At 49.4% G+C, this 27,319-nt stretch overlaps 1 protein-coding gene across 2 annotated transcripts in view; it reads right to left on the bottom strand.

Moving 5' to 3' along the window:
• The window catches only part of ELAPOR1 (endosome-lysosome associated apoptosis and autophagy regulator 1), an 86,302-nt gene that overhangs the window by 7,377 nt on the left and 51,606 nt on the right, over positions 1-27,319 (bottom strand). For both annotated transcript variants that reach the window (XM_050956146.1, XM_050956145.1), the window contains exons 11-17: positions 27,071-27,161; positions 25,998-26,103; positions 24,410-24,547; positions 23,717-23,971; positions 21,851-22,024; positions 3,749-3,929; positions 133-229 (exon numbers count right to left, since the gene is read on the bottom strand). In XM_050956146.1, the coding sequence (XP_050812103.1) occupies positions 133-229; positions 3,749-3,929; positions 21,851-22,024; positions 23,717-23,971; positions 24,410-24,547; positions 25,998-26,103; positions 27,071-27,161 (1,042 nt within the window). The remainder of the gene's footprint in view (positions 1-132; positions 230-3,748; positions 3,930-21,850; positions 22,025-23,716; positions 23,972-24,409; positions 24,548-25,997; positions 26,104-27,070; positions 27,162-27,319) is intronic.

Here is a 27,319-nt window from a genome sequence, read left to right as displayed (position 1 = left end):
AAAAGGCTCCACGTGGAGGTGGAAGCAGTTCTCTGCAGCTTGGAGCGGAACTTGGCAATGCTGAGCTATGGAGGTGGCGATGGCGAGCAGGGTCCCAGGCGCCTGCCCCCCTGAACTTGAGGCCCCCGTTACCTGTAGAAGAAGATCACGTCGGTCAGCCCCATGTTCCCAGGGGTGAAGTGCTCAGGCAAGGAGGTGATGTTGTCCAGGGTTGTTTCTGTTGTCACCCCTGAAATGATACCCAAGCTGATGAGGATCCTAGCATAGAGTGGCTCCGCTCCCAGCGCTCACCTTGGGCGACTGAGAAGCCAGGTGGGCTCCCAGCAAGTGCCGAGAGACATGCACAGCAGGCTGGTCCCCTGCGCACTCACCGTAGATCAGTGAGCCACGTTGGGCTCCTTATGGCCGGCATGTGAGCACCAGGAACAGACAATCTGCAGGTGACGCTCAGTAAAACTGCCGCAGCCCCCTGCTTGCAGCGATGCCCATTGGGCTGCAGCGTGGTAACAGCACCGGGGGCACCACTTGCTGCTGACTGTGCAGGAGCCTGCCCCTGCCGAACCCTGCGCACAGTCTGGTGCTGCTGGTGGGGGCTGAGTGCCCAGGCACAGCAAGAAGGATTCTACTGCCCCTCTCCCCACATGGGGTGCACAGAAACATGCCAGCAGCCAGCCGCTTCCGGGAGCAGCATGGGGCCACAGCATGCAGGCAGCCTGCCTGACCCCTGCTGTGACCCCAGCTGGGAGCCACCTGTGGTGAGCACCTTCTGGCCAGAGCCTTCACCTTGCACCCCTTCCTGCACCGCACCCTCCTGCCCCAGGTCAGAACTGCTTCCTGCACCCAAACTCCCTCCCAGACCCTGCATCCCAATCCCCTGCCCCAGCCCAGAGCCTGTTCCTACACCAAACTCCCTCCTAGAGCGCCCCCCCTCATTCCCCCCCCACACCCCAACATTTTGCATATGATGCAGCTCTAGGAATATTTTGGTTACAGACAAAAACAAAAAAATGGCACTTCTTTGAAAGGTTGCAGACCCTTGCTCTAGAGTCTCTTAAGGTGAGGAAGAATTTCTCAGTTTTCTTGGCAAACTTGGTTTGATCCCTGGAACGGAAGACCCTTGAATGTAGTTTGGACTTCAATCAGAAAACCCAACAGCTGAAGCCAGGAAGCCCTCCTCATGACCACTGCCACAGAGATGGAACAAGCAGCTGTGTCAGCAGCGTCCAAAGAAGCCTGTAGGGACGTCTTTGCAAGCAGCTGGCCCGCAGCAATGATTGCCTGAAACTGCTCCCTCTCATCCATTAGAAGATGCTCAGTAAAGGCATATTAGTGTGGCTATACTTTGCCATGAGGGCTTGGTAATTGGCAATCCTACATGGAGCATGACTTACAGCCAGATAAATCAAGATGCTTAAAATCTTTGCCGTGTGGCGTGGACTTGGGGTAGTGGTCCTAGCTGCCATGTTTGTTCACAGCATTGAGCTCACAGGAGTTTGCGGGGGATGTGAAAATAAGAAGTCTGAGTTGTGGGAACGTTGTGTTTTGTGTCAGCTCTCTTATGGTGGCCAGGCCAGGCCATGTTATTTCTGCTGGGTCCACCACAGCGTTGTGGATGGGTAATGCGACACGGCCAGGGGAGGTGGTGTGCAGGCTGTCAAGTAGTTTATGCCGAGACTCCTTAAGCAGGGATCCGCCACCCTTTTAATAAGGTCCTGAAATGGGTTAAAATTAGCAGCCCAGGATGTGGTGGCGGGTTTGTTAGGGGAAGATGGAAAAATGTTGGTCGTAAGGAGTAATCTCTTTGTCTACTCTCACTTCCTGGTCCTCAAAGGTCTTGACCTGTGGATCAGGAGACCTAGAGAGAGACGCTGTCGGAGAGTCTCTTCTCTTCTCTTGGCAAGAAGCACTAGGAGCCCTTGAAAACTGCTGACAATAAGCTGCCCAAGGGTCCAAGTAGGGCCACTAAGGTGATGCAAAAGGCATGTTCATACCATCTGGGTGGGGCTTGTCTCTCATGAGGGTAAGCTGGGTCTGTAGAGATCTCAGGAAGGTGGGCTCATTGGTAGCCCAAAGAGCCTTGGACAGAATGAGGGAGACTGATGAAAAATCCCCATCATCTTCTTCCTCTTCATTGCTGGGCAGAGGTGGACCAGTCCTGGAAGTAAAGGGATACTCTGTCGGTAATGTGTGCATCTCCAAGGAATGGGAGGTGATCGGTACCAGGAACGTCTTTGGGACAAGCAGGGGAGATTCAGGCATTTCTGAAACCACCAAGTCCCTAGGAAAAGGAAACTCCTGCGGTACCGGGATGGACAGTGCTGATGAAGTGAGATTACAGAGATGGCTGTGCCACAAGGTGCCGACGGTATCGGAAGTCTCATGCGCTTTGATGAATGGACAGTAGGTGTAGGTCTGGTCTTTTATGGAGCTGAAGTACTAGGTACCGAGGCCCTAGGGAGCTCTGCCAGTACTGGTGCAGAAGAGCTGGTCTTCTCTGTACCGCTCCGTTCACCTGACAGTACCGATCTTCCAGAGCCGGAGCTCTTAAAGTCCTTAGGCTTGCTGAATGTGACAGTCCTTGACGAGCCTGCAACCTCATGAGTACTGAGTCACAGGCCCGTGGGTGCCAAGGAGACTGACCTGGCTGGCGACCATCTCTTTGCAGCAAACTATCTACTATGGGGACTTGAAACTGCTTCCAAGAGATTTTTTGAGAGGATTTCAACTATTTCCTCTTCGAAGCTCTTGGGGTGTGTTTTCCCAAGGAAGTTGACGTGGCTGGTCTGGCAGAGGACCATTGTACAAGGGGAGTCCCTGGGCCGGGGGCAGAGGCCAGTTGGAGCAAATGCACCATCGTAAGGAGATGCAGTTTTAGTTCTTGGTTCTTTCTGGCCCTCAACTTTAACTTGAGGCAGAAATTACACTTCTGAGGAACACGTGACTCCCCAAGACAGCATATGCAGCGGGAATGTCTGTGACTGGCTGGGATAGCCTCCTGGCCTGAAAGGCAATGTTTAAACCTGGGGGAACTGGGCATACCCTTCCCGGGTTTCACTTCCCCTGAGGGTAAAAGGTAAAGGGAAAAAAAATAGATGGATGGGCAACAGCTGCTATCCCAGTAAGATTTTTTTTTTTCCTTCGGGTTAACCAAAGAAAGAGAGGAAAGGGATTACTGCCACTAACTAAGTGAAACTCAAGGAACTAACACCAACTATCATGAGCAAGAGAAAGAAATACAGTTATGGTAATCTTAGCTCAGACCCGGCTGAGAGGGAACTGAGGTGGTTTGCACACACAGCACTAGCCCTGGTGCGGGGTGCGAGGCAAGGAGGGCGCATGCTGAGGCTGAATGGACACTGCTGCCTAAAATCTCCGATCCGAGGCGCATGGGGTGCAAAGACACCTAGAGTTAAAAGAACCTAGAGGGGGGCACCCACGGGACACTACTCGCAGCAGCATCAGCATGTCCTTGCCCTTACACCGAGAAGGTGCCTCTCAGTGGAGCAGGGCAGGAGTCCAGTTTCTAGACTCTGGGCCTAGCACAGGGGCTGCAGGCCCGATCCTCCCTGCCCTGCCCTGAGTGGAATCACTGACCCCAGTGCAAACTGTTGCCCAGCCTCTGTTCTCCACCCATGGCAGCAGGTGCAGGTCACCCCACTGTGCCCAGGAGCTCTCTGGTGTGGGACAGGGCTGGATCTGGCCCTGGAAGGCCAGTCCCCATCCCTGGACCAGGGGCAGCAGCACCTACCTATGACACGGTCAGCCAGGCTCACAGGCTGGGAGGACACTATGGTTTTGTAGCCCATCACATCAGAGGGGACGATGATGGACTGGCACACGTAAGAAGTGACCGATTTCGAGAACTCTGCCTCCCCGTCAGGGACCCTCATGTCGGTGACATTGTCCATACAGGTGGCCATCTTCCTTCCCTATGGTTAAGGAATAAAGCAGTCAGCCCCTGTCCAGCGCCAGCACTCTGCTTTCTTGGGGAGGGGGCCAAGCCATGCGTGGAATGGGGATTTGAGGTGAATGTCTCTGACAACACTTCTCGGCCCAGACCTGTGAGAACCTGTTACTATCCTGGGGCTCTCCATGGCTGCAACAGTCTGTGTTGGCACTTGGGTCTATGGAGATTTCTAGGTAAAATCCACCTGCTAAGTCACTGCCTGACCAGCAAACTCATAAGAACATAAGAATGGCCCTACTGGGTCAGATCAAAGGTCCATCTAGCCCAGGATCCTGTCTACCGACAGTGGCCAGTGCCAGGTGCCCCAGAGGGAATGAACAGAACAGGGAATCATCCAGTGACCCATCACCCATTCCCAGCTTCTGGCAAACAGAGGCTAGGGACACCATCCCTACCCATCCTGGCTAATAGCCATTCATGGACCTATCCTCCATGAACTTATCTAGTTCTTTTTTTTAACCTTGTTATAGTCTTGGCCTTCACAACATCCTCTGGCAAGGAGTTCCACAGGTTGACTGTGAGTTGTGTGAAGAAATACTTCCTTATTAATTACTGCCAATTTTTCGTCTGCTGATCCCTAGTTCTTGTGTTATGAGGAGTAAATAACACTTCATTTACTTTCTCCACGCCAGTCATGATTTTATAGACCTCTACCATATCCCTCTTTAGTCGTCTCTTATCCAAGCTGAAAAGTCCCAGTCTTATTAATCTCTCCTCATACGACAGCTGTTCCATACCCCTAATCATTTTGTTGCCCTTTTCTGAACTTTTTCCAACTCCAATATATCTTTTTTGAGATGGGGTGACCACATCTGCACAAAGTATTCAAGATGTGGGTGTACCATAGATTTATACAGAGGCAATATGATATTTTCTGTCCTATTATCTATCCTTTTCTTAATTATTCCCAGCATTCTGTTCGCTTATTTGACTGCTGCTGCACATTGAGTGGATGTTTGCAGAGAAGTATCCACAATGACTCCAAGTTCTCTCTCTTGAGTGATAATAGCTAATTCAGACCCCATCATTTTGTATGTATAGTTGGGATTATGCCTTACAATGTACATTACTTTGCATTTATCAACATTAAATTTCATCTGCCATTTTGTTGCCCAGTCACTCAGTTTTGAGAGATCCTTTTGTAGGTCTTAGCAGTCTGCCTGGGTCTTAACTATCTTTAGTAGAATTACAGAATATCAGGGTTGCAAGGGACCTCAGGAGGTCATGAAGTCCAACCCCAGCTCAAAGCAGGACCCATCCCCAACTAAATCATCCCAGCCAGGGCTTTGTCAAGCCTGACCTTAAAAACCTCTAAGGAAGGAGATTCCACCACCTCCTTAGGTAACCCATTCCAGTGTTTCACCACCCTCCAAGTGAAATTTTTTTTCCTAATATCCAACCTAAACCTTCCCCCCTGCAACTTGAGACTATTACTCCTTGTTCTGTCATCTGCTACAACTGAGAACAGTCTGGATCCGTCCTTTTTGGAACCCCCTTTCAGGTAGTTGAAAGTAGCAATCAAATTCCCCCTCATTCTTCCCTTCTGCAGACTAAACAATCCCAGTTCCCTCAGCTTCTCCTCATAAGTCATGTGCTCCAGCCCTCTAATCATTTTTGTTGCCCTCCACTGGACTCTTTCCAATTTTTAGCACCCTTCTTGTAGTGTGGGACCCAAAACTGGACACAGTACTCCAGATGAGGCCTCACCAGTGCCGAATAGAGGGGAATGATTACGTCCCTCGAGCTGCTGGCAATGCCCCTACTTATACAGCCCAAATTGCCGTTAGCCTTCTTGGCAACAAGGGCACACTGTTGACTCATATCCAGCTTCTCGTCCACCGTAACTCCTAGGTCCTTTTCTGAAGAACTGCTGCCTAGCCAGTCGGTACCTAGTTTGTAGCAGTGCATGGGATTCTTTCATCCTAAGTGCAAGACTCTGCACTGGTCCTTGTTGAACCTCATCCGATTTCTTTTGGCCCAATCCTCTAATCTGTCTAGGTCCCTCTGTATCCTATCCCTATCCTCCAGCATATCTACCACTCCTCCCTGTTTAGTGTCATCTGCAAACTTGCTGAGGGTGCAGTCCACTCCATCCTCTGGATCATTAATGAAGATATTGAACAAAACTGGCCCCAGGGCTGACCCTTGGGGCACTCCACTTGATACTGGCTGCCAACTAGACATGAAGCCATTGATCACTACCTTTTGAGCCCAATGATCTAGCCAGCTTTCTATTCACTTTATAGTAGTCCATTCATCCAGCCCATACTTCTTTAACTTGCTGGCAAGAATACTGTGGGAGACTGTATCAAAAGCTTTGCTAAAGTCAAGGAATAACACGTTCACTAGTAATTTTGTATCATCTGAAATTTTTGCCACCTCACTGTTTACCCCTTTTTCCAGAACATTTATGAATATGTTGAATAGGACTGGGCCCAGAACAGACCCCTGGTGGACATTACTATTTACCTCTCTCCATTCTGAAAACTGACCATTTATTCCTACCCTTTGTTTCCTATCTTTTAGCCAGTTACCAATCCATGATAGGACCATCCCTCTAATCCCGTGGCAGTTTACTTTGTGTAAGAGCCTTTGGTGAGGGACCTTGTCAAAGGCTTTCTGAAAATCTAAGTACACTATATCCACTGGTTCTCCTTGGTCCACATGCTTGTTGACCCCCTCAAAGAATTCTAGGAGATTGGTGAGGCATGATTTCCCTTTATTAAAACCATGTTGACTCTTCCTCAACAAATTATGTCCATCTATGTGTCTGATAATATTGTTCTTTATTATAGTTTCAACCAGTTTGCCTGGCATTGAAGTCAGGCTTACCAGCCTATAATTGCCGGGATCACCTCTGGAACCTTTTTTAAAAACTGGCATCACATTAGCTACACTCGTCATCTGGTACAGAAGCTGATTTAAATGATAGGTTACAAACCACAGTTAGTCTGCAATTTCACATTTGAGTTCCTTCAGAACTCTTGGGCGAATACCATCTGGTCCTGGTATCAATTTGTTCCAAAACCTCCTCTAATGATACCTCAATCTGGGACAGTTCCTCAGATCTGTCACCAAAAAAAATGGCTCAGCTTTGGGAATCACCCTCACATCCTCAGCCATGAAGACCGATGCAAAGAATTCATTTAGTTTTTCTGCAATGGCCTTATCGTACTTTTTTTTTTCTTAGTACATCAGAAGCAGGAACCTGCTAAACAACCATAAATGAATGAGTGCTCCTTTAGCACCTCGATTGTCCAGTGGCCCCACTGGTTGTTTAGCAGGCTAACTGTTCCTCAAATTCTTTTATGAGGCACTCTAGTTCACTCATTTTATTATTTAGACTCCTAGCACTGGTATATAAGCACTTTAAAAATTTGTCTCCTTTTAGCTGTCTGCCATTACACGATGTAATTGAATGGGACTCTTCTTTATTTGACCGTTTCTGATCAGATCCTACCTGTATTTTATTTCATTTTCCATCCTCTTGTCCTCACTAGGACATAGAGTTTCTCTATTAATAGATCCTCCCCTAAGAGATGTTTGAACCACGTGCTCCTCCACACCTGTCAGCTTTCCCCCAGCCCTTAGTTTAAAAACTGCTCTATGACCTTTTTAATGTTAAGTGCCAACAATTTATTTTTTTATAATTGGAGATATACCTATCTCCTAGAACTGGAAGAGACCTTGAAAGGTCATCGAGTCCAGCACCCTGCCTTCACTAGCAGGACCAAGTACTGATTTTTTTGCCCTAGATCCCTAGGTGGCCTCCTCAAGAATTGAACTCTCAACCCTGGGTTTAGCGGGCCAATGCTCAAACCACTGAGCTATCCCTCCCCCCAAATCTGGTTCCATTTTGGTTTAGGTGGAGCCCATCCTTCCTGTGTAGGCTCCCCCTTCCCCAAAAGTTTCCCCAGTTCCTAATAAATCTAACCCACTCCTTCCTAAATCATCGTTTCATCCATGCATTGAGATCCTGCAGTTCTGCCTGTCTACCTTGCCCTGCGCGTGGAACTGGGAGCATCTAAGGGAATGCTACCATGGAGGTCCTGGACGTCAATTCCTTACCTAGCAGCCTAAATTTGGCCTCCAGGACCTCTCTCCTACCCTTCCCTATGTCACTGGTACCTACACGTACCATGACCACCGGCTCCTCCCCAGCACTACATAAAGTCTATTTAGATTTCTCGAGAGATCCGCAACCTTGGCACCAGGCAGGCAAGTCACCATGCAGTTCTCCCGGTCACCGCAAACCCAGCTATCTATGTTTCTAATGATTGAATTGCCCATTACTAATACCTGTCTCTTTTCAGTAGCTAGAGCTCCCTCCCTTGGAGGAGTATCCTCAGTGTGACAGGATACCCCAAAATCATCTGGAAGGAGGGTCCTACTTATGGGATCGTTTCCCTCTGCTCCATTTGGATGTTCTCCTTTCCTGAGACCTTCATCCTCCTCAATAGCACAGAGGCTGTCAGACTGTTCTACAGTGTCCCAGAAAGTCTCAGCTATGTACCTCTCTACCTCCCTCAGCTCCTCCAGTTCAGCCACTCTAGTCTCCAAAGCCCGTACACAGTCTCTGAGGGCCAGGAGCTTCTTGCACCGAACGCACACATACGGCACCTGCCCATAGGGCAAGTAATCAGACATGCTGCATTGGGCCCAATAAACTGGGTAGCCCCTACTCTGTTGCTGGACTCTGCCTGCATTGTCTTCTCACTCCTGCAGCTGGGTCCTTTGTTGTTGTTTTTTCGGGGGCGGGGGGGATCGTTTTTGGCTTTTAAGTTTCAAGAATGTTGAGTTCTAGCCCCAGCTCACACTCCCCCATGGAGAACTTCCCTGTTGGCCGCTCCTGGTTGCTAGCTCCTCTGGTCTCTTAGGCGAGGGCTTTTTAAAGCCCTGGTCTCCCTAAGTAGCCCCGCTCCCTGGTCAGGGGCTGGGGGGGCGGGCCGGGCTGAGGGGGGGCAAGTGGGGCAATTTGCCCCTTGCCTCAGAGGGGCCCCCATGAGAATCTGAGGCTCCACCTCCACCTTCCCCCCCACCCTACTCCCCCATTCCCTGTCCCTTGACTGCCCCCCCTAGAACCTCTGCCCCTTATCCAACCCCTCTGGCCCCTTACCATGCTGCTTACCCTCGCCTCCCCCCTCTCCCGGAGCCTCAGTGCACCGCGTCCAGGAGCGGCCCTGGACAGTGCTGCAGTGGCGTAGCTCCAATGGGGCCTGAGCTCCTCCCACTAGAGCCATGCCGCTGCAGCGCTGTCCAGGGCCACTCCTGGACACGGCGCGCTGAGACTCTTGGAGAGGGGGGAAGCAGGGGTAAGCAGCTGGGGTGGTTGGATAAGGGGCAGGGAGTCCCAGGGGCAGGGAACGGGGTGTGTGTGTGTGGATGGGGCAGAGGTTTGGGGGGGGACAGTCAGGGGACAGGGAACGAGGGGGTTGAATAAGCGTGCGAGTTCTGGGGGTCTATCAGGGTGGTGGTGGATGGGGTTGGGGCAGTCAGGGGACAGGGAGCAGGGTGAGTTGGGTGGGGTCCTGGGGGGGAAGTTAGGGTTGGGGGTTTTGGGAGGGGGTGGTCAGGGGACAAGGAGTGGGGGGGGTTATGGGTTGCAGGTTGTGAGGGGGCAGGACGTGGATTGGGGTCGGATAGGGCGGAAGACAGGCACGTGGGGCTTGTACTAACAGCATGGTTCCCTACCGGGTCTTTGGCGGCACTTCGGTGGTGGGTCCTTCACTCATTCTGGGTGAGGGACCCGCCGCCGAAAACTCAGAGCGAGTGAAGACCCTGTTGCCGCCGCTGCTGAAGTGCCGCCAAGGACCTGGGAGGAAACCTGTTCTTAGGATTTTAGGAGCTCATCACTGTACACACTGCAATGCTGCTCCTTCCAACGTAACATCCCTGCTAGGCCGACATCCTAAAACCACCTCGACGAGCGGCAGAGAGCTTTTTGCAATGTAGTTAGAGTGATGCAGTGTCAGTACAGACACTGTGCTTGGTTTTGTCGCCTTAATTGGTCTCCAGAAGGTGTCCCACTATGCCCATCGTGACCGCTCTGGTCAGCAGTTTGAACTCCACTGCCCTGAAGGTACAGAGATATGCACCCCTCCCCCGTTTAAAGGCCCAGGAATGTTTGAAATTCCTCTTCCTGTTTGCTCAGGCATGTACAGTTCACACAGGATCTTCCCAGTTGGCCACACTGGCTTTCTGCAGCAGATGCTCTCCTCTTTTGGATCTGCTAAGCTTGGGAAGAGAGGATTGATTGCTAGTGGCATGCAGGAGAAGGGGCACGAATGGAACATGCACCGTTGTTGTGCTAAAACCAAGGAGCTGAGGCAGGCATACCAGAAGGCAAGGGAGGCCAACCATTGCTCTGGTGCGATGCCAAAGATCTGCCACTTCTACAAGGATCTGCATGTCATCCTCAGCGGTGACCCACCGCCAAGAGCCCCATGGAGACACTGGGGGGGATGGAGGAAGCTGCCAGCGGACTCATCCCCGATGAGGAAGTGGTGGACGAGAAGGTGGAGCTGGAGGACGATGTGCAGCCCATGGCAGGGTTGTCCAGTGGAGTGGCGAGTTGAGTCAGGACCTCTTTTCTATTCTGGGAGGGTCCAGCCAATCCCGGTGCTCAGGATGCAGGAAAGGGGAGCTCCGGTAACAGCACGGTGAGAGGAGAGTTGGCTCTGATGTACTTTGTTATATGATAAAGGAGGGATAAGGACAGAAATTAACAACAGAGCCTGTCCATCTGCGCAGTGGGGCCACAATGGAAATGTTTGTTAACGTACAAGGGACTTTTCTGTAGGTATTCTGCAATCCTCTGCTGAAGGTTCCTTGGGAGAGCTGCCTTGTTTCTCTCCCTACTATAGGAAAGTTTGCACCACCACCTGGCAATATTTCTGCAGGGGCCAGAGCGGCACACAGGCAAGCAGCCTACAGAGCCGCTCTGAAGCTGCACACATGCAGGAGATGCTCCCTTGCATCCTGAGTTACCCTGAGGAGTGAGATATCGGGTTTGATTACCCCAGCCTTTGGAAAAGGGTGCCAATATTCAAGGCTCTCTAGCTGCTCACAGTAACCCCCTTCACAAATCGCTCTTTGTCCCTTCCTGCCCTTTCCCCCTTGCCCTCCTGCCCTGTGAATTCGCCATAATTGGGACTCCCTAGCCAATGGACGCTGAGAAAGAGGTGTGTGTAACTGCTGTGATTCAAGCTGTGAGTGCACTCACAATACAGTCTCTGTTAATTGTTTCTTTGCCTTTTGCAGATATGCCCTTGAAGACCCACTCCTCCATACTGGTGGAGGGCCTCTGTCAGATAAGTAATGCAGCACTTCAAGAGCATGGTGGGAGACAATCAATGAAAGACTGAGGCTGGATGGCCAGGGAAGGACACAGAGTCAAGAGCAGATGATAAAGCTCCTGGAGATCCAGATAAAGCTCCTGATCTGGAAGATGGCATGGACTGCACCCTCAGCAAGTTTGCAGATGACACTACACTGGGAGGAGTGGTAGATACGCTGGAAGGTAGGGATAGGATACAGAGGGACCTAGACAAATTAGAGGATTGGGTCAAAAGAAATCTGATGAGGTTCAACAAGAACCAGTGCAGAGTCTGAGTGGCTAGGCAGCAGTTCTGCAGAAAAGGACCCAGGGGTTACAGTGGACGAGAAGCTGGATATGAGTCAACAGTGTGCCCTTGTTACCAAGAAGGCTAACGGCATTTTGGGCTGTATAAATATAGAGGCATTGCCAGCATCAACGGATGTAATCATTCCCCTCTATTCAGCACTGATGAGGCCTCATCTGGAGTATTGTGTCCAGTTTTGGGCCCCACACTACAAGCAGGATGTGGAAAAACTGGAAAGGGTCCAGAGGAGGGCAACAAACATGATTAGGGGGCTGGAACATATGACTTATGAGGAGAGGCTGAAGGAACTGGGATTGTTTAGTCTGCAGCAGAGAAGGATGAGGGGCGATTTGATAGCTGCTTTCAACTACCTGAAAGGGGGTTCCAAAGAGGATGGTTCTAGACTGCTCTCAGTGGTAGCAGATGACAGAACAAGGAGTAACAGTCTCAAGTTGCAATGGGGGAGGTTTAGGTTGGATATTAGGAAAAACTTTTTCACTAGGAGGGTGGTGAAACACTGGAATGGGTTTCCTAGGGAGGTGGTGGAATCTCCATCCTTAGAGGTTTACGGCTCGGCTTGACAAAGTCCTGGCTGGAATGATTTAGTTGGGGATTGGTCCTGCTTTGATCTAGATGACGTCCTGAGGTCCCTTCCAACCCTGATATTCTATGATTCTATGAAAGAGATGATTGAAGTCCCTATTACCCTGCAATCTGAGCCCCTGCCCAACTCCCCCTCCAGCCACTACAGCACTCTGGTCCATGCCTTCCCCAAACTCTCCCATCACATTCTTTGTTTGTTCCCAGTCCCTCACAGTACCCCATGCACTCCACACCTAGGGACTGGTTTGCCAACGAAAGATGGAGTTAAGAGAGCCCTAACCACGAGACTGCTGCTCATGTCACATCCTGTTTGACTAAAATTTTGAGTTTTATCTGGCTATTAAACTTAAGTCTTTGAAATAAAATGAGTCGTTATTTATGACATACCTACATCACTGGGTGCTAAAACTGATACACAGAGGCTATCAGTAGGAATATTTGCTCCTTGCAATTAACGCTCAAGAATATTATGCGGTGTGCTGGAGAGGTTTTAGTTGGGGGCTGTATTGTAGCAGGCCACAATGACCATCAGAATATTTTCCTCACTGAGGTCTAACTGGCAAAAAAGACAGCACCAGCGACCATTTAATTGGCCCAAGGCCCATTCAACAGTCATTCGGCATCTGCTGCGCCCAGTTGCTGAAGCGCTCCTGGCTGGTGTCTAGGTTCCCGGTGCAAGGCTTCATGAGCGATGGGAGCAAGGGGTAGGTGGGGTTTCCAAGGATCATTATGGGCATTTCCACATTCCTCATTGGAATCTTCTGGTCTGGAAAGAAAATCCCAACATGCAGCTTTCTATACAGTACAGTGTTCCAAAAGATGCATGGGGGCATCATGCACCTTCCTGGACCACCCTGCACTGATGTCAGTGAAACAACTCCAGTATTCCACCAGCACCTGAAAGACCCTTGAGAAATAGCCCTTTTGGTTGATGTACTCCATCACAAGATGGCCGGGGGCCAAAATTGCGCCCCGCCGCAGTCTGAGAATCCCATTGCCTTGAAACTATGAATTATTTCCCACACATTACCCAGTCACAGTCCTTCTTAGCAGGAGGCGACTAATAGCCCTGCACACTTGCATCACCACAAACTCCATGGTGGACTTTCCAACTCCAAACTGATTCACAACTGACCTGTAACAGTCTGGAGTGGGCAGCTTCCAGACAGCAATTGCCACTTGCTTTTCCACAGCGAGGGCACCTCTCATTCTGGCGTCCTTGTGCTGCAGTGCTGGGGCAAGCTCTGCACACAGTTCTGGGAAGGTGGCTTTGCACATCTGAAAGTTCTGCAGTTCGTCATCTCATACATGCATCATGATGCAATCCCACCACTCAGTGATTGGTTCCTGAGCCCACTACCAACGGTCCACCATGGCAAGCTGTTCCATGAATGCAAGCAGCACTCTTGAATTATTTGTTTCCATGGCAGACAGCAGGGCAGGCATCACCAATTCACTCTGTTTCGCAGCTCATGAAGTACTGCAGGACCAGCCCTGCGTTGTGTTCATAACACTCATCACCAGACTGGTCAGCAGTTCAGGATCCATGCTGTCAGGCAGAGATTGTTGGTGTACAGTTTACAAAGGCTGCTGAAAAATGGCACGAAACAAAGTAGGAAGCCCACGGAATGATGGGATGGAAAGAACTGCATTATGGGATAGCGAACACATCTTCATGATGCACCGTGATCTGTTCCCAAAGCTCCCAGCAGTAGAGGGTGACAAAGGGTGCAGAGTTGCACAGTGGGATAGCTTCCTACAATGCAAAGCTCTCCCTGTCAATGCAAGAGCAATAACTGTGGATGCGCTCAGCTGACACAAGATACATTGCGTGGATGTGATCATTGACATAATTTAACTTGACTTAACTCTGTAGTGTAGACATAGCCTTAGTTCTAAATGAAGCACAGTATCTGGTCCAAGAGGTGAATACACCTGAATCGCTCAGTAACAGTGGCCATAATTAAATTTAACATCCTTGTGGTGGGGGTGGGAATACCAAACAAGCCCATGACAGTAGCATTTAACTTCAAAAAGGGGAACTTCACAAAAATGAGGAAGTTAGTTAAATGGAAACTAAAAGGAATAGTCACAAAAGTGAAATGCCTGCAAGCTACATGGGAACTTTTTAAAAACACCATAATAGAGGCTCAAATTAAATGTATACCCCAAATAAAAAAATGGTAGTAAAGAGGACCAAAAAAATGCCACCAAGGCTAAATAAGGCAAAAAGAAAAAAGAAAAAAAAATTGCTTAGAGGCAAAAAGGCGTCCTTTAAAAATTGGAAGTCAAATCCTACTGAGTCTAGTATAATTAGGCAGGCCAAAAAAGCATTTGAAGACCATCTAGCAAAAAACTAACAGCAAAAATTTTGTAAAGTACAGTAGTAAAACACCAGGACCAGCTGGTATTCACCCAAGAGTTCTGAAAGAACTCAAATATGAAATTGCAGAACTACTAATTGGGGTATATAACCTATCGCTTAAATCAGCTGAAACACTTGACTGTAGGATAGCTAATGTGACACTAATTTTTAAAAAAGGCTCCAGGCGTGATCCTGGCAATTACAGGCTGGTAAGCCTGACTTCAGTAGCAGGCAAATTGGTTGAAGCTACAGTAAAAAACAGAAGTCACCTGCTACAGCACAGGCCCAACAAGGAAAATAACAGAACACCACAGGTCATCACATACAGCCCCCAGCTAAAACCTCTCCAGCACATCATCAACGATCTACAACCTACATAGAATCATATAATACTAGGGTTGGAAGGGACCTCAGGAGGTCATCTAGTCCAACCCTCTGCTCAAAGCAGGACCAATCCCCAACTAAATCATCCCAGCCAGGGCTTTGTCAAGCTGGGCCTTAAAAATCTCTAAGGAAGGAGATTCTACCACCTCCCTAGGTAACCCATTCCAGTGATTCACCACCTTCCTAGTGAAAAAGTTTTTCCTAATATCCCACCTAAACAAACCTCCCCCATTGCAACTTGAGATCATTACTCCTTGTTCTGCCATCTGGTACCACTGAGAACAGTCTAGATCCATCCTCTTTGGAATCCCCTTTCAGGCAGTTGAAAGCAGCTATCAAATCCCCCTCATTCTTCTCTTCTGCGGACTAAACAATCCCAGTTCCCTCAGCCTCTCCTCATAAGTCATCTGCTCCAGCCTCCTAATCATTTTTGTTGCCCTTCGCTGGACTCTTTCCAATTTTTCCACATTCTTCTTGTAGTGTGGGTCCCAAAACTGGACACAGTACTCCAGATGAGGCCTCACCAATGTCGAATAGAGGGGGAATGATCTGCTGGCAATGTCCCTACTTATACAGCCCAAAATGCTGTTGGCCTTCTTGGCAACAAGGGCACACTGTCAACTCATATCCAGCTTTTCGTCCACTGTAACCCCTGGGTCCTTTTCTGTAGGACTGCTGCCTAGCCATTCCATTCTTACACCTACAACCTACACCAGCTACTATATACCACACCACAGAAACACTAACCCAGGAACCAATCCCTGTAACAAACCTCGTTGCCTACTCTGTCCCCATATCTACACTAGCGACACCATCAGAGGACCCAACCACATGAGCCACACCATCAGGGACTCATTCACCTGCACATCTACTAATGTGATATATGCCATCATGTGCCAGCAATGCCCCTCTGCCATGTACATTGGCCAAATCAGACAGTCCCTACGTAAAAGAGTAAATGGACACAAATCAGACATCAGGAATGGTAACATACAAAAGCCAGTAGGAGAACACTTCAATCTCCCTGGACATTCTATAACAGATTTAAAAGTAGCCATCCTTCAACAAAAAACTTCAGAAACAGACTTCGAAGAGAAACTGCAGAACTAAAATTTATTTGCAAATTTAACACCATTAATTTGGGCTTGAATAGGGACTGGGAGTGGCTGGCTCACTACAAAAGAAACTTTCCTTCTCCGGGAATTGACATCTCCTTATCAGTTATTTGGGGGTGGATCACATCCACGCTGATTGAATTGGCCCTGTCAATGCTGGTTCTCCACTTGTGAGGTAACTCCCTTCTCTTTGTATGTCAGTATAATAATGCCTGCAGCTGTAATTTTCACTCTAAGCATCTGAAGAAGTGGGATTTTTACCCACAAACACTTATGCCCAAATAAATCTGTTAGTCTTTAAAGTTCCACTGGACTCGTTGTTTTAGTAAAAAACAGAATTATCAGACAGATAGATGAACACAATATGATAAGCAAGAGTCAACACGGCTTTTGTAAAGGGAAATCATGCCTCACCAATCTATTAGAATTCTTTGAGGGGGTCAGCAAACATGTGGACAGGGGATCTAGTGGATACAGTGTACAAGGTCCCTCGTCAAAGGCTCTTAATCAAAGTAAGCAGTCATGAGATGAGAGGGAAGGTTCTCTCATGGATCAGTAACTGGTTAAAAGTCAGAAAACCAAGTATAGGAATAAACGGTCAGTGTTCAGAATGGAGAGAGGTGTCCCCTAGGGATTTGTACTGGGACCAATGCTGTTCAATGTATCTATAAATGATCTGGAAAAAGGAGTCAACAATGAGGTGGCAAAATCTGCAGATGATACAAAACTATTCAACATAGTTAAATCCAAAGCAGACTGCAAAGAATTACAATGGGATGTCACAAAACTGGGTGAATGGGCAACAAAATGGCAGATGAAATTCAATGTTGAAAAAAGTGAAGTAATGCACAATGGAAAGCATAATCCCAACTATATATATAAAATGATGTGGTGTAAATTAGCTGTTACCACTCAAGAAAGAGAACTTGGAGTCATTGTAGATAGTTCTCTGAAAACATCCACTCAATATGCAGCAGCAGACAAAAAAGCTAACACACCATTAGAAAAGGTATAGATAATAAGGCAATAAATATCAAAACACCACTACAGAAATCCATACTACGCCCACACCTTGAATACTGTGTACAATTCTGGTCACCCCATCTCAAAAGAAGATACATTAGAACTGGAAAAAGTACAGAGAAGGGCAACAAAAATGATTAGGGGTATGGAACGGCTTCCATATGAAGATTAAAAAGACTGGGACTTTTCAGCTTGGAAAACAGATGACTAAGGAGGGAAAATGATAGAGGTCTAAGAACACAAGAACGGCTGTACTGGGTCAGATTCAAGGTCCATCTAGCCCAGTATCCTGTCTTCCAACAGAGGCTCATGCCAGGAGCTCCAGAGGGAATGAACAGAACAGGTCATCATCACCTACTCTCCATGGATTTATCTAGTTCTTTTTTGAACCCTGTTATAGTCTTGGCCTTCACAACATCCTCTGGCAAGGAGTTCCACATGTTGACTGTGTGTTGTGTGAAGAAATATTCACTTTTGTTTGTTTTAAACCTGCTGCTGCTTCATTTCATTTGGTGACCCCTAGTTCTTGTGTTATGAGAAGTAAATAACACTTCCTTATGTACTTTCTCCACGCCAGTCATGATTTTATAGACACCTATCGTGTCCCCCCTTAGTCGTCTCTTTTCCAAGCTGAAAAGTCCCAGTCTTATTAATTTCTCCTCATATGGCAGCTGTTCCATATCCCTAATCATTTTGTTGCCCTTTTCTGAAACGTTTCCAATTCCAATATATCTTTTTTGAGATGGGGCGACCACATCTGTAAGCAGTATTCAAGATGTGGGTGTACCATGGATTTATATATAAGAGACAATATGATATTTTCTGTCTTATTATCTATCACTTTCTTAATGATTCCCAGCATTCTGTTTGCTTTTTTGACTGCTGCTACACATTGAGTGGATGTTTTCAAAGAACTACCCACAATGACTCCAAGGTCTCTTTCCTGAGTTGTAACAGCTAATTTAGACCCCCATTATTATATATGTATAATTGGGATTATGCTTTTTAATGTGCATTTTTTTACATTTATTAACACTGAATTTCATCTGCCATTTTGTTGCTCCGTCACCCAGTTTTGAGAGATCCTTTTGTAGTTCTTCGCAGTCTGCCTGGGACTTAACTACATTGAGTACTTTTGTATCATCTGCAAATTTTGCCACCTCACTGTTTATCCCTTTTTCCAGATCATTTATAAATATGTTGAATAGGTTTGATCCTAGTACAGACCTCTGGGGGACACCACTATTTTCTCTCTCCATTCTGAAAACTGATCATTTGTTTCCTATCTTTTAACAAGTTACCAATTCACCCATGACAGCTGACTTTGCTTAAGAGCCTTTGGTGAGGGACCTTGCCAAAGGCTTTCTGAAAATCTAAGTACACCATATCCACTGGATCCCCATTATCCACATGCTTCTTGACCCCTCTCAAAGAATTCTAGTAGATTGGTGAGGCATGATTTCCCTTTACAAAAAACACGTTGACTCTTCCTCAACAAATTATGTTCATCTATGTGTCCGACAATTCTGTTCTTTACTATAGTTTCAACCAGTTTGCCCAGTACTGACGTCAGCCTTACCGGCATGTAATTTCTGGGGTCACCTCTGGAGCCCTTTTTAAAAATTGGCATCACATTAGCTATCCTCCAGTCATCTGGTACAGAAGCTGATTTAAATGATAGGTTACAGATTACAGTTAGTAGTCCTGCAATTTCACACTGGAGTTTCTTCAGAACTCTTGGGTGAAAACCATCTGGTTGGTCCTGGTGACTTATTGCTGTTTAATTTATCAATTTCTTCCAAACCTCCTCTAATGACATCTCAATTTGGGACAGTTCCTCAGATCTGTCACCTAAAAAGAATGGCTCAGGTTTGGGAATCTCCCTCACATCCTCAGCCGTGAAGACCAATGCAAAGAATTCATTTAGCTTCTTCGCAATGACCATGTCGTCCTTGAGTGCTCCTTTAGCACCTCGATCATCCAGTGGCCCCACTGGTTGTTTAGCAGGCTCCCAGCTTCTGATGTACTGTACTTAAACATTTTTTTGCTATTACTTTTTGAGTCTTTGGCTAGCGGTTGTTCAAATTCTTTTTTGGCTTTCCTAATTGTATTTTTACACTTCACTTGCCAGAGTTTATGCTCCTTTCTATTTTCCTCACTAGGATTTAATGTCCACTTTTTAAAGAATGCTTTTTGCCTCTCACTGCTTCTTAAACTTAGTTGTTTAGACACAGTTGCACTTTTTTAGTTCTCTTACTATGCTTTTTAATTTGGGGGGTACATTTAAGTTGAGCTTCTATTATGGTGTCTTTAAAAAGTTTCCATGCAGCTTGAAGGGATTTCACTTTTGGAACTGTACCCTTCAATTTCTGTTTAACTAACCACCTCAATTTTGTGCAGTTCTCCTTTCTGAAATTAAATGCTACAGTTTTGGGCTGCTGTGGTGTTTTCCGACCACAGGGATGTTAAATTTAATTATATTATGGTCACTATTACCAAGCAGCCCAGCTATATATTCACCTCTTGGACCAGATCCTGTGCTCCATTTAGGTCTATAAAATCATGACTGGTGTGTGTGATGTTGTATGACTGAAAATGACCATTTGAATCTGTATTGCTACCAATATTATACAATTGCAACAAATTTCATCTGACGTGCTCATGTAAGGTGTCAATGGAACAGTTAACCAGGATAATCATACTGGATACATTGTAAATCTGTGTATCATCTTTGTATCTTAAGTTATGAATACCGACCATGGACTAGTATCTTAAACGTGTTGTATTCCTGGGTGACACTGCCCAGATAGATTTCCATCAGGGTGTAACACTATTGACATAAACTGTGACCATATAGATCATTGTTGCAACCAAGGTCATAAACTGGCACCAAATCTTGTATAAAGGAGGTCAAGTAAGATGTCTATGACAAGGCTATGGTTTGCTACTTATGATTATGCTATCTGTATGCATGTATCGTTTTTGTATTTAAAGTTATAAGTATTGGCTCTATACTGTCTGTATTTCAAACTAGTACTGTGCTTCTGGGTGACACCCCAGACAATTTGGCACCAGCACTGCCTAGCCTGCTTGATGGCCCATTAAAGACTATCAGCTCTACAACTGACCCACTGAGGGCTTGGCTACACTTAAAACTGCTGCAGGACTGCTCCTGCGGCAGCGCTTTGAAGTGCGAGTGTGGTCGCGTGAGAGCTCTCCCAGCGCTGCAGGTACTCCACCTCCGTGAGGGGATTAGCTTACAGCGCTGGGAGCTGCACTCCCAGCGCTGGGGCACTATTTACACTGGCACTTTACAGCGCTGTAATTTGCTGCGCTCAGGGTGTATTTTTTCACACCCCTGAGCCAGAAAGTTGCAGCGCTGTAAAGCGCCAGTGTAGCCAAGGCCTGAGAGAAGGCAGATCCATCTTGTGACTCAGCAAGGCATGCAGGGACATGCCTATGGACAGAACTCTAAGGTTTTTCCAGGTCATGTGCTGGGTGGCTTGTGGCTGGAACAAAGAAAGCACAAGCCACATGGCAAAAGAATTATAAAAGGCATCATCGTCATCTCCATTTTGTCTTCAATCCTGCTCCTTACTTCTGGAGGAACCTTGCTACAAACTGAAGCTCTGAACAAAGGACTGAATGATCTATCCCAGCTGTGGCTGTACTCCAGAGACTTGATTTGAGCCTGCATTTTATTCCATCACTGCTACAAGCCTGAACCAAAAACTTTGTCATTACTGTATTTAATTGATTCCATTTAACCAGTTTCAGTTCTCATCTATATTACTTTTTTTTTATGAATAAATGTTTAGATTCTAAAGAATTGGCAACAGCGTGATTTGTGGGATCAGGAGAACTTTTTTTCTTTTACTGGGGCACTGGTTTTCATAACCATTCGTCCCTATAACGAGAGGCACTGGTGGTGATACTGGGAAACTGGAGTGTCTAAGGGAATTGCTTGTATGACTTAAGGTTAACCAGTGGGGTGAGACCGAAGTCCTCTCTGTCTGGCTGGTTTGGTTTGCCTTAGAGGTGGAGAACCACCAGCCCGGGGCTGTGACTGCCCTGCTCTAAGCAATTTGTCATGAACTGATACTCTCAATTGCATCCCACCAAAGGCAGCAACATTACACAGGGCTAGACAGCTTGTGTTGCTGGCCCATTAAGGACACTCCACTCTCACAATGGGCCATAGAAGAAACCCATCTCACCCAGATATCTCTTCCTGGGGATGCCTCAGACAGTGAGGAGCCAATGGCCATGTCCTGTGACTCAGCAAACCATATAGGGCAGTGGTCCCCAACGTGGTGCCCATGGGCGCCATGGCACCCGCAGGGGCATCTTAATATGCCTGTGGTCCTTCAGCTGGCGCCCACCAGCCAAAAAGGTTGGAGACCACTGACATAGGGTATATGATATGCTCATGTGTCCCTGGACTCCATCTTGGGCCAGTAACTTTCCACCCACCATGGTTGTGGGCTTTGTTTGGGACAGCAAGTGTCTGTGCACATGGCAGAGAATATAAAAGACCCCTGAGACTTCTCCATTTTGCCTCTTTCCTGCTCCAATTCTCTGGACTGTGGATTTATAACTCGAAGGAGCATTTTGAACTGAGGGGACCTTCCAATCTCTGGCAAGGTGGTGCCAATATATCAAGCAGAAAAAAGGAGCCAGGTTTAGCACCAGCATTGGCTGAAATCCCAGCCTCAGCTGCCCCAGTCTGCGGGGGTCAGCAGAGGATACAAAAATGCCCCCGTGCACTCACGTGGTTCCCACATAAGCTGATGCTGAAGTGATGGAAATATTTCAGCCCCTTGGAGGTGAAGCTTGGCCCGCCTGCGAAGGATGTGCTGTTGGCCAGTGCTGAAAAGTCGTACTCCAGGGTCCTGCCGTCCTTGTCAAGCGAGAAGCGGCAGTCGTTGTAGCATAGTGAATGGATCTGGGGGGAGGAATGTCCCAGTCAGCCAGTACGAGCCTTTCCAGAGTGTGCTGAACAGCTGCTGTTGGCTCAGGGGCACTCTAAAAAAAATGGCCTCTGGATGGGCTGTGTTTTAAGGCAGCAGCGTCCCTGACACACGGAAGGATGTGGGCATTTCTACAGGGACCTCTCAAGTAATTTATCCATCTGTTTAAGGTACTTAACTGGCCCCTGTCACTGTGTTATGTGGCAGATCAGAATCTGCATCATATTCACCCTCAGGGCAGGGCCATTATCCCATTTCAGAGACTGAGGAACAGAGACCAAGGTGATCCAGGGAGCCTAAGCAAAGCAGGGGACTGACCCGAAGGTCCCCCAGCCTGGGGTAGCGCACTCAGCATTGGGCCCTTCTGTGGGCATACAGTCCGTGTTGCCCCAAGTGCCATGCAGGTTCGGTGGCAATGAAAGTTTTATGTAGGGATGTGCACACTTGCCTTGTGTAATTCTGAGCCTGGAATTCCACCCCCACCCCAGTGTTACAGGATCTAAGCTCAAGGCAAGAAAAACTGGGGGTGGAGAGGAGAGAAAAAAGATTTTAAGGAAATAAGTCCCGGGAGGTCCATTCTGCTGGGATTCTGTCAGTCCCACCCTAGGACAAGTTTTGAAGTCAACAGTTGCTGGATTTGTCAGTGTAACTCCTGGCAGAATCTGGCCAGGTACAGGACAATTGGAGCATGGTCAGCAGGAATGATACGGGCAGGCCAGGCCTTGGAGACCCTGCGTGGTGACCCAGGCAGAAGACTGCCTTAGCACTTCTGGTACCACGGAACATACATGTCCAGCCACCTCAGAAAAAAATCCCCTTTGCATTCACTACAGGCCCATCCCTGCCTGTTCGCTACTGACTGGTGGGCCGCCAACTGCGTGGCAACCTGGATTCTGCACAGGAGAGCGGAACTCAAACTCAGGATCACACTTTACAAACCCGTCAGCCCAGCAGGAAAGGACCTCACCCTGAGGCTGGGGAGGTCTGTGACACATGCACTGACAGGAGGTGCAGTCACTGCAAGTTTGAACAGAGATAGAAGAGCTCTCCCTTACCAGGATCATAGGTACCAACTTCTGGTGCCAGTGGGTGCTCGACCCCCCCCAGCACCAGCCCTGCCCGACTCTACTCCTGCCATGCCCCCATTCCAACCCTTTCCGCAAAGTCCCCGCCCTAACTCTGCCCCCTCCCTGCCCCTATTGGACTCCTTCCCCAAATCCTCGCCTCCTCCCCGAGCGTGCTGCATTCCTGCTCCTTCCCCCTCCCTCCTGGAGCTTGTTACACCACAAAACAGCGTTTCACAGCGACAAAAGCTGGGAGGAAAAGTGGGGATGCGGTGCGCTCAGGGGAGGAGGCGTAGGTGAGCTGTGGGGCGGGGTGGAGAGCACGCACTAATTTTTCCCCATGGGTGCTCCAGCCCCAGAGCACCCATGGAGTCAGCACCTATGCCAGGGATCAGGCCCAGATCCTGCATTCAGATCCAGGCAAGCCAGTCTATCTGCCCACATGACGTCACTGGACGTACAAGGCTGCTCTCACACACACACACACACACACACCCCAGTCTGCTGGATCAGCCTGCTCAGGGCGGGGCTGACTCAGCATGGGTGTTTGTGCAGCACCTGGTGCACCAGCCCCACATCACCATGGGTAAGAGGGGACAACACCTTGTTGCTCTTTGTGCCGGGGCCACAGGGGATGCAGGCCTGACTGCCATAGGGCTGATGGGCTTTCAGGTAAGTGCTGGGTGCACACGGGTGGCAGGCACCAGAGGCTCGGTCGATGTAATTCCCAGGCGGGCAGGAGGTGCAGGAGCCTGAGGACTCCAGGGCGCAGAGCCGGCAGTAAGAGGCCACACCATCCATCACGTTGGTCACGTTGATCGAATAGAGCTTGGCGACATCGTTCGTGTACTTTCTTCCCTGAAATAGAGGGGCCCCCATGAACCCCCAGCACCAGCAGCACTGCCCCAAGGCATGCCGGGAACACAGGGATTGTCCTGGGACATGAAGGGACATTTCCCGGCTCCCTACCTTGGGGCCTGGCCCCCAGCCTGCAGTGTCTGAGCCCCTCGCAGCACTGATGTGACCCTGGGAGGGAGGGTGGAGCTACCATCCCCACTGTGCAGATGGAAGCTCAGGCAGAAGTGCTAAGGGACATGCACAAGGTCTCACTGGGACAGAGAGAGGAACTGAAGCTGGGTCTCTCGAGCCCCAGGCCTGCCCCCAGCTGCCCAGCCTCTGCTGAAGGGACATTGCTAACCGGAATTGATTGCAAGGAAATCCCAGTTTCTAGCATGGGCAGATGGTCTCCAGGACAGGAGAGCAAGGAGCTTTGGGACTGGGCCGCTGCCGCCTTACCGCCTCGTGATACGCTGTCCGCTGGAAGGCCCAGGTGAAGCTCATTGTGGCGTTCTTTTCGATGATGTATGTGTAGGACTGTTTCTCTTTGGAGCCGTTCCAGGTCTCCACGGGAGTGTTGGTCCGTGAGTTCACGCCCTGCCATGGGGTGGGAAGAAAAAAGGGTCTGGTCAGCAGGCACCGGAGTGGTCACTTCTACTCAGAAGGCTTTTATTACGCAGAGCCCCAAGTTCCCTCCTGCTGCCGGCCCTCATGATGCAAATCCTCCTGCGTCACAGCCCAGCTGGGCTGCAGCTTTCAAAGCAGCTCAGAGACATCTGCTGTCAGGTTCCAGCTCCAAAAGCCACTTGGGCACTCAGCTTTTGCAGATGGAATTCAGAGCGAGTCACTCAGGTGCTGTGACTCATGGGTCATTTGGGTGGCGCAGTCAGACACCCACTGGGCACTGACCCAGTCACGACTTGTGAATTGTCCACGAGATGTTCCTGAGTCAGTGCTCGCTCTAGAAAAGCTTCCAGCCATCCAATCAGGGCAGAAGTGATGCCAGGCACCTCAGGAGACCAATCAGAGAACAGGAGGGATGCACATCATGCGGCCAGCACGAACCATTTGCACATAGTAGTTCAACCATCTCTCACTTTTATCCATTCGAGATGAAGAACCCCCCCAGCCACAGCTGAAGCTCCTGTCCTTTCCCCTTGTGGAAGGGATCACATTGTGCATGTAGCTGGCTAGAAGCCTCATCCCTGATACCCAGACCCTGCTCATCTCACCCAACTTCTCTGCCAGGACGTGACAGCCACTCTTAGAACTGGGTCGGGAGGGGAGATGATGCTCAGCGGGCACACATGGCAATGCAGATGGATGGTGCTGGCTGGCAGACCACTGGGCAGCGGGGGACATGGCAGTGAGGGCAGGACATAGACACAGGAATGGTTGGTTGCAGCAGCTGGGAGGGAGGCCTCAGCATGCCAGGGTGGCAAGGAGAGTAGTGTGCTGGGTGGAGGGGTGTGCGCAGTGGGGCGAGGTGTGGTAACTAGGAGATGCCCCTCTCCAAGGGTCATTCTTCCAGCCCCTTTGGGGACAGGACTTTTCAGGGTTAACGGAATTCAGAGCTGCAGGGAAGTGCTTGGGTGAGAGCACTGGAAACAGATGGCCCCTAACCCAGAGCGGGTACAACATAGGCAGCAGCTGGGCCAGCTTCTCCCACAACCCATCAACCATGGGTCAAAGGGGAGCTCACTCTCCACCTCAGCCCTGGGCCTCTCTGCTGAGACAGCCAGTGCAGGAGCCAGATGCACTGGCAGTTTCTGTGACCTGGATCTCTGCCCACCAGCAGCTGAACTGAGACCCACCAATGTGTCTCCAGGAAGCCGCTGGGCAGCCTGCAGCCTGAGCTGGCCTTTGGCCCCTGCTCACCAGCCTGGACTCGACTCAGAGACCTGAAAGCTGCATGTCTGCCCCCAAGAGAACCCACAGCACTTCATAGGGGGCGCGACAGGGCAGGGGAGGCCCCTCACATAGGCAGCAGAGAGAGCATTGATTTGTGGGAATGGAAACAGCGCAGGAAGCCGCCGAGCCGACCTACCATCATGAAGTATAGCTCACAGTTCACGCTGCAGATGGTCTCAAAGACAAAGGTGATTCTTGCCACCTCTTTGTTCTCGACGTCCTCCACCACGGCCTGTGGGGGCCTGCGAACACAGAGCGGATCCCAGGCTGCGTCAGGCACCGGCGAGGGCTGAGAGCGCCTGAGTGTACAGCACTGACCCACCAGGTCAGGGTGACCGGCGCTGGGAGGCAGGTTCTACTCAGTGACCTCGCTCAGTGGCTTCATTCCAGATTTACCCCAATGATGGAGTCTAGGTCTCAGGATGTGTGTCTGAGACCAAGCCCGTAGGAGTAGCCAGAGCAGGGATTACTGGATGGAGAAGGGGAGAAAATGGGCCTACCTCCCTCCTCCCAGCACCTTCCTGGGCCAGATACTATGCAGTGGAGACGCCCCGCCTATGGAGCTCCAGGACCCAGGGGTGCCCACCCCTCCCCTGACCACATGGCCTTGGGGAAAAACTGACGGGAGGAGCCAGCCAGATGGGGGTTGGAGCCATGGCCAAAGCAGGGTCCTTCCTACATCTCTGATTGGGCTTTCCCTGCCCTAGGCTGATGGGAAGGAACAGTCAATCCCCTCCCTCAGCTTCATTCCACTCTTGCCCCTGCCCCCGCCCCCCAGCTCTGCTGCCTGTCTCCGCTTTCCTTCCACATCCCTCGACCTGTCATTTATTCCCTCCTAACTAAACCCACCTCCCACAATGTTCTGGCACCAACCCGGCTGCCCAGTTCTCCCCTCCCTCCCCCTGGTCTGTCTGGTCTGGTCAGACTGTGAGATCTTAGGGTCTGTCTGTACAGCACCTGGCACAACAAGGCCTAATCCTGGCCAACCAGCAGGCACTGCTGGAGTGAGCATGATTAATAACACCAGCTTCCTGTGCTGGGAGTGAGGGCAGCCCTTCCGATTGAGCTCATCTGTGCACTGAGTTGTATCACCTGCCCGCAGGGCCGTGACTCGCTGAAATCTGTCCTGTGGAGCACTGACCCCTGCAGCTTTCTGGGGCCTGGAATCCCGGGTACAGCGAGGTCAGAGGCAGTCACCCCAGCTCTCACCTGAAGCCAGGAACGACCATTGTCAGGATCATGAAGTCGTTGTCGGAGGCACCTGCTGCTGTATATATGTAGTCACCAGCCACCTCCCACCCTGGAACAGCAGAGGCCAAGAGTCAGAACCAGTCACAGCCTCTCAGGACTTCCAGGGCACGACCACCACCAGGACAGAGCCACAGGGACAGAGGGCATTTATGGGGCAGATCAAGGTGGAAGTGTCACACCCCATCTGGTTCCTTGTGCCGTTACTTC

This window comes from Gopherus flavomarginatus, chromosome 5, assembly GCF_025201925.1.
Source record: "Gopherus flavomarginatus isolate rGopFla2 chromosome 5, rGopFla2.mat.asm, whole genome shotgun sequence".
Classification (NCBI taxonomy): Eukaryota; Metazoa; Chordata; order Testudines; family Testudinidae; genus Gopherus; species Gopherus flavomarginatus.
This window is presented reverse-complemented; position numbering and strand designations above follow the sequence as displayed.